The sequence below is a fragment of the Scyliorhinus canicula genome, chromosome 5 (genome assembly GCF_902713615.1).
Source record: "Scyliorhinus canicula chromosome 5, sScyCan1.1, whole genome shotgun sequence".
Taxonomy (NCBI): Eukaryota; Metazoa; Chordata; class Chondrichthyes; order Carcharhiniformes; family Scyliorhinidae; genus Scyliorhinus; species Scyliorhinus canicula.
The window spans coordinates 95,209,084-95,221,796 of record NC_052150.1 but is presented as its reverse complement, the minus strand read 5'-3'; the positions used below and the strand labels follow the sequence as shown (position 1 = coordinate 95,221,796).

The following is a 12,713-nucleotide window of genomic DNA, read 5'->3' as shown; positions in this document are numbered from 1 at the left end:
GGAAGTTAGGCTGCTCCCTTTTGATAAAACAATTTAAAAACTCAACCATGGAAAGCTGGAGCTCACAGAGAGGAGGAAGGCCGATGCCGTGGCCTTCGTCCCTCTAATTGCACGGTGGCAAATTTTGCAGGAGTGGCAGTTGGCATTGCCACCGGGGGTAGCGGCATGGTTGGGTGATCTGTACGACTTCCCGCGGTTAGAGCAGATAAAGTATAAGTTAAGGGGCTCAGCAGGGGGTTTGAGAAAACGTGGGGGATGATAATGACTGTTTTTGGGGCTGTTCATCTCAGGGGGAGGGGATAAAAATCTGTACAGACTGTTGGAAAGTATGTTTCCCGGGGTGTTTATTTGTTGTAGCCTATTTTGATACATGTTTGTAATAAAATACATTTTTTTTTAAACTCAGCCGTGGGGTGCTTCAAAATTTTAACTGTCGCTCTACCTCTCACCTTGTGATGTACAGCATTGGACAGATTTGAAATTAAGACCTTTTTTATCCTGTGGCACCAGAAATTCCCTTCAGTGCAGTAAAAAGGAAATTAACCCATTGCCTCCGAGTGTCTAGTCATACATCGGTATTGAGAAAATAATCTGTCTCCAACGCTTCTGAAACCAAAGAGGCTGTACTATTGCTTGGCGATGCGAGTGGAAACAACCTGAATTGATACAAATCATAGACTTTTGTAACAAGGCTCCACAACTCTCACACTCCACGCACAAAAAGGGGTCATTTTCTCTGGTCTGTGGATACCACTGTTCACAGTTCCGTGGAAATAACAGTGTTGCAAGTGTTTTAGAACAGCTCGGCCGGGATGCTGCTAATTGTAGAGCTTTAATCTTCAGCAATATATGGGCTCTTTCGGGAACACTGCCACGACCCTTGGCCACACAACCCTTCTGAGACCCGTGGGTCACAACCCTTACTTTGAAAACCTTGCAATAATCAGTGTCCAATTTTGTAGTTTACATCAACGTTTACAGGATGATAGTTCATTAATGCGCTACCACCTTTTAATTTTATACCAAACTTGAGCAGGACAATCGTCTATTGTGTGTGATGGTCTTGATACAGCAACATACTTCTAGGTACATCACAGTTTGGAGTCGGGACCCAAGTCGAAGTCGGAGGGAAATTAAGTGAGGTGACTGATGACATAGTTGAAGAAGTAGGTTGTATAAAGGCTTATAAAGATGAAGGGAGCATGATGCTGGGCAGAAAGTTCCATAATTGTGGGAAAAATAGTTGAAGGTTCTCAAAAGCTCCACTGTGCTCAGCTCCAACCCTTTTCTTAATTAACCCCAGGGTCTGGAATCCTTCAGTCTTCCATATTAGATCCAGAGTCCCACCTACTCTATTGCAAATGCAATAAAATGACACTCAGCCCAATCTCTCATCATTCTGTAGCATGAAGGGAAAAGGAGATTACACAAAATCAGTTATACTGAAATTAAGAAACCAGGTTCCAGATATATAATGAAGTATAAAACTTTTGTTACATCCTCTGAATAAATGATATTTTTTTACAGTTCTTTTTCTAATGTGGCATTGTGGTATCGAAACACCATTTAGTCCTATTTGAGGTGAATGATTGTATCGCAAAAGAGTGTGATACCTTTGGTCCAAATTAAATTGTTAAAAATGTGATTGAAATGTTTTGGATGGTGCAATAAAATGAAGAAAATTTTATTTTTAAGAAGCGTTAGTTTGGCATTGAGGAAGAAATTTAATTTTTTTTTGTCCCTGCAGGTGGTCTGGACTCCATAGAATATTATGATATTAAAATGAATGATTGGAAAATGGTGTCAACGATGCCCTGGAAAGGGGTAACAGTTAAATGTGCAGCAGTTGGCCCCATAATCTATGTCTTGGCTGGTTTCCAAGGTGTAGGTCGATTAGGTCACATTTTGGAGTATAACACGGAGACCGACAAATGGACAACTAATTCTAAGGTCCGTGCTTTCCCTGTAACCAGTTGTCTTATCTGTGTTGTGGACACATGTGGTGCAAATGAAGAAAAGGTTGAAACTTGAACAAAAACATCCTTGGGGCTACAAGGATAATGTCTCCTGTCAGTTTGTGCTGACTTCAACCGGTATTTGAAGATATTTCTAACGTTGAAATCTTATTAGATGGAAAGTGATGTTGGTATTCAGAATTATTTCTTGAGTAATTAAAAAAACAACCTGTTTGCTTTACATTTAGAAATTTTGTTTTATTTGCTTGATATAAATTTCTGATTTTTGAATATTTGAGAATTGCTAAAGAAAATGAGATTTTGTATGGTTTTCATTCTAATTTAAACATGGAAGTCTAGAAATTGCTGTTGGCAGTTCAGTAGACATACATTTTTGACACAGAATCTTAAGAGCATTACAGCACAGGAACAGACCATTCATCCTGTCAAGTCTGTAACAAATTTTCTACACACCAGCACCAAGCTAATCTCTAGCTCTCTGTACTCTTTTAATATTCTCCATTTTTTCAAAAAATTATTTAATTCCTTTTGCAAAGAGTTTATGGAATTATACTTCAACATTCATCTGAAGATTAACCTGTTTATTTAAATGCATTAATACGTCTACTAAAATAGCACAAATAAAACAGCTTATAAATGTGTGAAACAGCCAAGTACTAATAATTGGCAACAACAACTAGCCCCCTCCCCTCTCCTTAAAATTAAGGATTTTGCGTTCGGGTACTGACAATTTAAAAATACTCTGTTTGAAATCTGCATTTTAAACAGAATTCTTTTTTGTTGTAGAGTGAGATTTGCATTGTAACCAGGCTACACAAGTGTTAATTTTAGTTACTGGGAAGCAGAATGTAGCTTACACGTCTGAAAATACAGAACTGGTTATTAAATATGCATATGAAAAATATTAAAGGTCACACAAACCATAATTGGCAATATTGTAAGTATAAAAGACTGGGATCTGATTTGAATGTATTTTGTACTCTGATCTTTATATAATCTATTTATGCAACCTGTATTAATTTCGTAGACTGCCATACAATTCTGTGACATTGTATTCCGCTGCTTTCTGAAGTACTATCGTCACTAACTACCACTGTGTCATTCGGTGCACTTGGTGAATGTACTGCATCAATGGGTTAACTTGAATTGTGTATTTTTTTTGTTTAAAGTTTAAGCCAAAAGAAGCAGCATTTTATTGCCCGTTTCATGGGGCTTGGGTTCAAATTCAAAGCAATAGATGTAAAAGTCACCTCATTATCCGTCATAAAGAACCTAACTGGAATGGGTTTGGGCAATTTCAGGATCCCATTCTTGGTGGGTGTGAATCTATGGTATAAATATACTCATGATTTAATCACATTCAGTATTCCAATTGCATCACAGTTTTGAGGCATGTTGCTGCATTTAGCCTGTGGTATACCTGACCTAGATTTCTCATTTGATTGATGTTCAATGTGTTCCATTTCCCTGGCACTGACTTTGTTCAATCTTAGCGGCAACACATCTACCACACCATTTCTAGAAAGTTTGTCAAGTGAGTGTAAAAGAGTTGTATTACTTAAGATAATTTGTTGAGATTGACTCATCCATTAATTCTGATATTCTGCCATCAATCATTTGCTCAATTCAATTTTTATAGTGTTTAAAACAAAACGGAATACTATTCCTGCTGTTCTGTGTAAGAGTATCCCAGTAACCTAATCCTATTTCCCAAGTAGTGAGTGGACTCGTGCCTTTCCATAAAGCTTGGACTCCGGCCCATCTGATGAATAACATTCAGTTTTGTACACAAACCTTAAGGAAATATAGATTGGCTTTGGAGAGGGCACAGCACAGATTCACCAAAATATGCCAGAGCTGAAAATGTTTAATTATTAAGATTGGTTGTTGATCTAAATGAATTGTTTAAAATGATAGCGAATCGATAGGATAGATGCAGATAATCTATTTCCTCAGATAGGAGAATGCAGAACAGAGGGGCATGAAAATTAGAGCTGGGTTACCATCTCCAAAGCACTTTTTCCACACACTTAGTGGAAATTTGGAATATTCTGCTGCCAAAAGAATGTGGATGCTGGATCGGTTGAAATTTTCAAGACTTGAGATTAATTTTAAAAATTTACTACGTTAATGTTTAAGGAACGTGGAACGATGGCAAGCAACTAGAGTTGAAGTACAGATTACACATGACCTAATAAAATGGTGGAGCAGGCTCGAGTGGCGGAATGGCATAAATGAAGTACCCTTGTGCTGAACAGAACATTTTTTAATAGAAATGTTCTGTGATTTCTGTTGATATTGAAACTATTCTGTTGATTGACACATTGAAACTACTTGAGTTAACATTTTCTATTTCGCTGTCGGGCAATTCTTGCCTATATGTAGCACAAATAGTGCCATCCTAAATTAAATTTCAGCTTCTGCACTTGAAGGAGAGCAAGGCAGGGAAATCGGAAGCCAGCTCTTTCTGACTGACCTGGTTAGGAGTTATATTAGTGCAGTTGAGCCTCATGATTAACAAATTTTTAAAAAATGGTAATGCTCTTTCTGTTCCTGCTCCCTTCCTCCCTTTCTGAGTCTTCTGCAAAGTATACCACTCTTTGACTGGGGGGGGGGGGGGGGGGGGAGAGAGGAGTACCAATGCAGCACAATATTGGTGCAATTTTAAATTGTTTCAAGACATTCAACGTGTGAACGCAGGAAGTTTACATTTATTCAAAAGTTAAATACGGCAGATGCTGGAAAATGTAATTAAACCAAAATACTAGAAGTGCTCAACAGGTCTGACAATATCTATGGAGAGAGAAAAACAGTTCGCATTTCAGGTTAATGACCTTTCCTCAGATCTTTAAGCCAGTGTTTACATTTAATATTTTTTTGGTCTCTGAGACCACATGACTTCTGTGTCCAGCAAACTAGACATTGTCCAACTGCTTCCTTATTTTTCCCATTTAAATGGTAAAACAATTATATTACTTTTTTAAAATATAAATTTAGAGTACCCAATTCATTTTTTCCAATTAAGGGGCAATTTAGCATGTTCAATCCACCTACCTTGCACATCTTTGGGTTGTCGGGGCAAAACCCACACAAACGGCACATGGACAGTGACCCAGAGTTGGGATCGAACCTGGGACCTCGGCACCGTGAGACTGCAGTGGTACCACTGCGCCACCGTGTTGCCCCCACAATTATATTACTTAACTAACTTAACCTACTTCTGGAAGAAATCTGGTGATTTCCTGATGATGAGGCGTTTTATTGAAGACTTGAATCCGATAGTCACCTAACTTGTGACATGTATCCATTGGAAACTCCTTGTACGTTGATAATTTGAGTAAGAGTGTATCTAGGAAATTACTTCATATTAAAGACTAATTATTCGAATGTGCCTCTAGAGCTTGAAGAATGTGTCTTCCAAAGTGTTAAATGTTGTACCTCAATGAGAGAAAACGTAGAAACAACCATAAAATGTTAATTTTTAGCATATTGTTGCTTCAGTTCAATTGAGTTTTTATCTTGTAGCTTGATTAACTTTTGCCAGTGTGTTTTCATTTATTCACTGGGCCCACAATATTTTTTCACATAATTAGCAGGGCAGCTTTCAGTCATCTGCCTTTGTTGCTTACATTACACCATTAGGAAAAGGCTTTGGATAACTCCATATGATTGTGAGCATCTACGTGTAAGCATTTAGCTTATTCCTTGGCCTCACCAAGATGCATGGCTAGGATTAGATATATGCCTGCAGATGGTATCAAAATGCACCTTTACGCTTTTTTAAAAAAAGGATTAAATGTGTTGCAAGGAAGCTCTTGCACCTGGACAATGTAGTTTCATTTCATAAAACCAGGACTTCTTGTTCCAAAAATTCAGACATTCTTTTGAGGATGAGGTTTTATCACAATAACAATATTAGCATTAGTATGGCTATTAATAGAAATTCAAATATAATATATCACAGCATACAAGTCAACCTTTGAAGCCGCAAAATTCTTCCATAAACCGGGGGGGGGGGGATAACTTACAATGTTATGTCTTTTAGCTGGAAACCAGCTTCATACTTCATTCTTTTTACCAAACACGTTTCTGATCGTCATTTGTCATACACTTTTGCAGAACACAGAGATTGTGTTCTGCACTTTGCAGGCATGTCTTGTGAACCTGTCCAACCGTTCCTCGTCAGACAACCCTCTAATTCCAGGAATTAGTTGAGTGAATCTTCTCTGAACTGTTAATGAAATTATGTCCGTTCTGATATAAGGAGATCAAAGTTGTACACAGTACTCCAGATCTGGTCTAACCAATACCATATACCGCTGTTGCAAAACATCCCTACTTTGATATTTGGGAGGGCAAATTAAATGTTGCAATAAGCAACATTTAATTTACCCTACCAATCACTTTCTGAACCTGCATACTAACTTGTGATTCATGCACCAGAGTACCCAGATCCCACTCTATCTCAGAGTTCTGCAATCTCTCCCCATTTGTACTGCTTTTATATTTTTCCTGTCAAAGTGCACTTGTTCACATTTTCCTGCCTGCCAAATTTTTGTCTACTCAATCTATCTAAATCCCTTTGCAGACTCTTGTCCTCTTCACGACTTACTTTCCAACCTATCTTTCTCATTAGCAAATTTAGAACCCATAAATTTGGTCCCATCACTCAAGATACTGACATAGATTGTAAATAGTTGAAGCTCCAGGACTGATCTTTGTGACACCCCACTCATTAGATCTTGCCAACCTGAAAATGTTCTATTTATGCCTACTCTGTTTCCTGTTGACTAATCCTCTATCAATGCTAATATGTTACCTCCTATATTTAAACACCCACACAAACTCTTGGCAACATGGCCTGTCTTACTTGCTTGATCCATTGCACTGATTTATAAAGCAAGTGAAAATTTCATTTTTGAGGGCAAAATTGAGGCATATTCCTAATGTTGCATTTCTTCACAGAAAAAGATGACCGATTTAGAAATCAAGTAAGTAATTAAACATGACAAATGGAGTTATCTAACATGCTGGGTTGACTTGTATCCTATGATCTACAGTACATTAAGGTAATGTGAAACAACTCTGTTAGATAATTTGCGTATCAATTCTCAATATTGGAAATAATTGATTAATTTGATTGAATTTCCTTTGAAGTAAGTTAATTTGTTCCCAATCACTTCTTGGTTGATAAATTACAATTGTAAGTAAGCAGTTTCTAATACTAATATGTTCTTTTGGTACAGTGCACCTTAAGTGATCTAAAATTAAATTGTTTTGTTTATGTAATTCAGTTGTTTTAATAAACACTGCTTTTATTTTTAAATTACAACCTGCTTCACATGTTAGTTTTATTGGAAACAAATTATTGTGTGTACTTTACTCACCTGTCTAATTGAATAAACATTAATGGTAGAGAAATTGCATTTCCAGTATCGGCCCTCATTTTACTATTTTATGTTAATTTGATCTCCCCACACCAATGCGTTGCTTTGTTCAGGGCAGGCAGTCACCCTGCTCCCAAGTCTGTCACCTCTTCCACTCTATGATGTGAAAGAGGAAACTTCCAGAGAGGAAAGGTTCCATCTTAAATTAACCTGTCACTGGATTTTCAGACGGAGATTAAACAATTCAATACCTCCATGATGGGACATGGAAATTCATGCAGCATATCTAGGGGTTAGTGCAGGAGTTCCCAAACCATGGGTCATGACCCCCGGTGAGATCATAGGAGGAGCAATTGGGATCGCTAGCTCCAAGGCAGCAATGACAGCTGTCGGCGATTCAGGTTTGACAGTCCTGGAATGGTCTTTTAAATGCATGTGATTTTTTTTTTTTGCCCATGTTTGGCCTAATCCAACAAACACTTGAGGTTTAATCGCTGACAACAACAGCCTGCAAAATAGTAGGAGTCTTGTTGGGGGTTTTTTTCTGCCTGTTTCTCTGCTGTTTGAACCCCTTGCTCCACTCAACAATTCTTCCCCTGCCCCTTCCCCAAATTTTTACATTTGGGTTTGCACACAAAGGCGCATCTTTTTCTTTGATCTTGACTTGCTCCTTCAACCTATGCACTACTCCAGTCACCTCACACCAGTGGCGCTTCAGCTCTGCCACTGCATAGAAGTGGCGCTATGCAAATTAATTTCTTGGCCCCTGCCAAATTAAATAAAGCAGAAGAAAGCAGCTAAATTCAGTCCCTGCCTGATTTACTTTCCATTGAAATCAATGGGCACGTTGTAAAACAGGCAACCAATCTGCCTCAGTTAGCTTCTTGATGGATACTTTAGGCTAAAATGACCCTCAGGCTAACACTTTGACTGTCCCAAAGGTGGAGTGTCATGTATTAGTTTCAGCTGACTAGGAAAGGGTGGAATAGCTGTGGACCCACAAAGTATTAAACATTAAAATGGGATCACGGCAGAAAAGAATATGGGAATCACTGGGCTAATGTCTATTGTCAGCAGATTACAGATGTGAACAGTTGTTACGTCTTTGATCATTGGAACCGCTATTCATTGGTGTATAGTATGACTTTGGGCAGCACGGTGGTTAGCACTGCAGCCTCAACAGCTCCAGGGTCCCAGGTTCAATCCTGGCCTTGGGTGACTGCGGAGATTGCACTTTCTCCCTGTGTCTGCGTGGGTTTCGTCCGAGTCCAAAGATGTGCGGGTGAGGTAGATTGGCCATGCTAAATTGTCCAGTGTCCAAAAGGTTAGGTTAGGTTGGGTTACGGGGATAGGGTGGAGGCGTGGGCTTAAGTAGGGTCTAAGGGCAGGTGCAGATTCAATGGGCCGAATGGCCTCCTGCAATATAAGGATTCTATGATTTGCAGTGGTCAGAATGACGTCTTCTAACCCACTATCGCAATTCACAAATTGTGGGTTGTCACCTCTGTTGGGATCACAGAGATAGCCTTTGCGGTTGTGAGCCCCCTACTCGGGGCAGCACTAGCAACTAGAAAGAAGATTACCCAATCCAGAGGCACTGACCGGACAGCTCTGGATCCAATGGATCAATGCTAAACAGTAACGGTCAGGGGTTGAGCCCTAAGCACTCTTTAACCTCCAAAAACACTTTTGACAGTGAGTGCTGAATGGGCCCAGGGTGTTTGTACATTGACTTGGCTCAGGCAAAGGCTGGTAAGTGTAACTCCACGATTGTCTGACTGATGTGTCTGAAGCACAGAAAAAAGCAGGAGGTCCAGTAGCTGAGCAAGGAAGGTGAAAGGCAGCTTCAACCTTTGCTGTCCTTCTGCTCCTGTCTGCTGGTTGTACAGGCTTCTTACGAAGAATGAGCAATTCCGCCTCGTAAGCATGGGCACCAGGCTAAAAGTGGCGATTGAGGTAGATGACAGCATGTGTATGGGGAGAGGAGCTGGTTACAGTGTTTTGTGGTGGGGGGGGGGGGGGGGGTTCTGATTGCCATATTCATTAAAAGAGGAAAATAAAAGAACTTTGGTGGTGGCCATGGAGTGAGCGTTCGCACATTGGTAGTTCCCGCTCAAGGTAGAATTTTTCAGTCCATTCCTCGTCTGAGGGCTGGGCCTTTGGATGGAAAGAGGTAGGAGTACCAGGAGAAGGTGTAACTCCTTTGGTGTGGCTGGTGGCTGAATCCATGAACTAGGAATGGGTCGAGAAGGAGGGTGCTGTTGGAGCAGGAGAGTCTTCAAGCTGCGTCACAGGTTAAGATGGCAGAGGGCAAAGGGCCTGTTCTACCCGCCCAGTGGTCAACGGACAGCTGGAGGACTTCATAAATGAGAAGTTCAGCCAGCAGAGAAGGAATGTCCATGTTGCTCAAAGCAGAGATTGATTGAGTGGAACTGAGGCTGGAGTCCCAGGGCCGGGCGATCCAGAAAGTGGGGGAGCACGAGGAGCAGCTGGCCTTATTGGTGGCTGAGGTGGGGTGATGCGGGAGGCCCAAAAGAGGCTGATGGGGAAGGTGGAGAATCTGGAGAACCACACCAGAAGGTAAAATGTGAGGATCGTGGGGATGCCCAAAGACATTGAAGGAGCGGAGGCCGGCACGTATGTGGCCAAAATGTTGGAAACGCTGATGGGAGAGGGGGCCTTTGATCGGCTTCTGGAGGTCGACCGAGCGCATAGGGGTTGATGAGGCCACAGGCAGGTGAGCCGCCAAGAGCGATGGTGGTGCAGTTGCACCGCTTTCTGGATAAAGAGAACGAGCTGTGGGTGTACCAAGACCTGGGTGCAGAACTGGTGAAAAGGAGGGCCAGGTTTAATCGGGTCAACGCTGCCCTCTTCAAGGGGGTGTGGGCACCACGGTGGCACAGTGGTTAGCATCGCTGCCTACAGCGCCGAGGACCCGGGTTCGAATCCTGACCCTGGGTCACTGTCCATGTGGAGTTTGCACATTCTCCCCGTGTCTGCGTGAGTTTCACCCCCACAACACAAAGATGTGCAGGTTAGGTGGATTGGCCACGCTAAATTGCCCCTTAATTGGAAAAAATAATTGGGTATTCTAAATTTTATTTTTAAAAAGAAGAGGTGAAATTTGGGTGGCGGTAGGCAGGGATTGAGCGATTCGTGGACATATTTGTAGGGGGCAGCTTTGCGAAATTAGAGGACCTGGAGGAAGAATGAGCTACCCAGAGGGAATGGTTTTAGGCACTTGCAGGTCTGGGATTTTGTGAGGAGCGAGGTTCCTTCCTTTCCCGGGTTCCCAACCGTGGGGCTGTAAGAAGCTGTTGTCAAGGAAGGGGACGGTCTACAAGGAGCTGATGGATTGGAAGGGGGCTCCGATGGGAAACAATAAACAGAAGTGGGAGGAGGAGCTGTGGGGAGGAGGAGGGAGGAGAGTAGAGGCTGGGACATGGGAGGACGCTCTGCAGAGGGTGAATGCGTCCTCGCCATGTGCAAGACTCAGTCTTATTCAGTTTAAAATAGTTCATAGGGCGCATACGATGGTGGCGAGGATGAGTAGGTTCTTTGAGGAAGTAGAGGGCAGGTGTGGGCGGTGTGTGGGGAGGCCAGTGAATCATGTCGACGTGTTTTGAGCATGTCTGAAACTCGAGGGGTTCTGGCAGAGGTTTGCAGACGTAATGTCCAAGGTGTTGAGGTGAAGGTAGTACCAAGTCCAGTGTGGTGATATGCATCACTAGACACACAAGGGGTTAATGTAAGTACACGTAGACTAGCTAGACAGTAGAGGGAGCACCAGAGACATGACACACAGACACAACCAATAGGTCAGTAAGATAGGACACGACCAATGGGCATTCACGATACACACAGAGGTGACACCACCATAGGAGGGCATTACACCAACCCATATATAAAGGGCACAGCACACATGATCTTCCTCTTTCCAGTGGAGACACTCCGTGAGTAGAGACACGGGGTTGATTCAACATCACACCCACCACGTGGATTGTAGCAGACTGGTTCGTCAGTCCGAGTAGCTATAGAAGGACTAACAGTAGTGGCGAATCCGAGTAGGAGAATTGTAAATAGTTTAATAAACGTGTTGAAGTTATCTCCACGTCTGAACCTTCCTTTGTCAGACTGTACATCAAGGAAGTAGCTTATGCTACGCCAAGAGCATAACAAGACATGGTACCAGTTGAGTGACTGTTTCAATCCATATAGTTACAACTCAGCAAGCAGTGACAACCAGTAACAACAGCCAGGCAAGACGATGTTCGGGATTCCGGTTCCGCATCAGCTCAGGTACCAAGGGAATCTCAGTGAAAACTGGCGTTGGTTCAGGCAGAGATTCGAGATCTACCTGGTAGTGTCCGACCTAGATGGTGCGGCGGATGCAGAGAAAATAAAGCTTCTACTCACCATCGCGGGTCCAGAAGCAGCTGAAATCTTCCAGACCTTCAAATACTCAAAAGGGCAAAACAAGAGCGATTTCCAGTGTCCTGGACAAATTCCAAGAATTCTGCGAGGAGAATACAAGAAAAAACGGTAAAAGAAGCACCAAAACTCACCACGAGATAGGCTTGCAGCGGGAATCGGCAGTTTAGAATTGCAGCCATCTTGGTAAAGGTGCTGCACATGCGCAGTGGAGAAAAGGGCCCCAAGTAAAGGAACAGCGATCTGAGCTTGCCCAATCGCTTCCTACGACCTATGTCACACGCTTCGTGACATCAAGAGGCCCCAGACCGCGGCCACTTAAAGGGGAAATGTCCCAAAACACGGGAAAAAATATTTAAAGCCATAAAACCCGACTCTTTCACCTGGAACGACAGCACAATGCCTGAAATTCGACCAGTAGCTGAAAGTAACCTTCGCAGAACACTGCAACAAGCAGTTAGCACCGCCCAAAGAGATGATATAGTCCTTGAAGACTATGACTCAGACCTTGAATTCTTCTTTGGACATCACGAGCCCAATGCCAGCTCCGACACAAAACGTGATGACATGATCTTGGAAGACAACGACTCAGACGAAGATTTCACCTTTGGAGGTGGCTACCCCAGTACCAAATCCGAACCGCACCTAGACGTGTTGTACATTGAAGACGCCGATGACGAGTTCTTCAGATTGGGGAATCTTCAACCCAGCATATATGATATTCCGACTCGTGAGTGCAGGATTATGCTGCGGCCTGACTCCAAGAGACAGAGAGCGGTACAAGCCCACAGAGAGCGGTCTGCTGCCACACAGAGAGTGGTCCACGCACCACAAAGGTTCTAGCCTCTATACAGAAAGCGATGAAAGGCTCAACAGCGAGACAACTGCACGTCTCCACACAAGAAGTGACTCGAGTGAC

At 42.4% G+C, this 12,713-nt stretch overlaps 1 protein-coding gene across 2 annotated transcripts in view; it reads left to right on the top strand.

The window, feature by feature from the left end:
• klhl7 (kelch-like family member 7) overlaps positions 1-7,400 on the top strand; it is a 64,331-nt gene extending 56,931 nt beyond the window's left edge. For both annotated transcript variants that reach the window (XM_038797416.1, XM_038797415.1), the window contains exon 11: positions 1,748-7,400. In XM_038797416.1, coding sequence (XP_038653344.1) covers positions 1,748-2,031 — 284 coding nt within the window. In that variant the 3' untranslated portion in view covers positions 2,032-7,400. The remainder of the gene's footprint in view (positions 1-1,747) is intronic.
• The last annotated feature ends 5,313 nt before the right edge of the window (positions 7,401-12,713 follow it).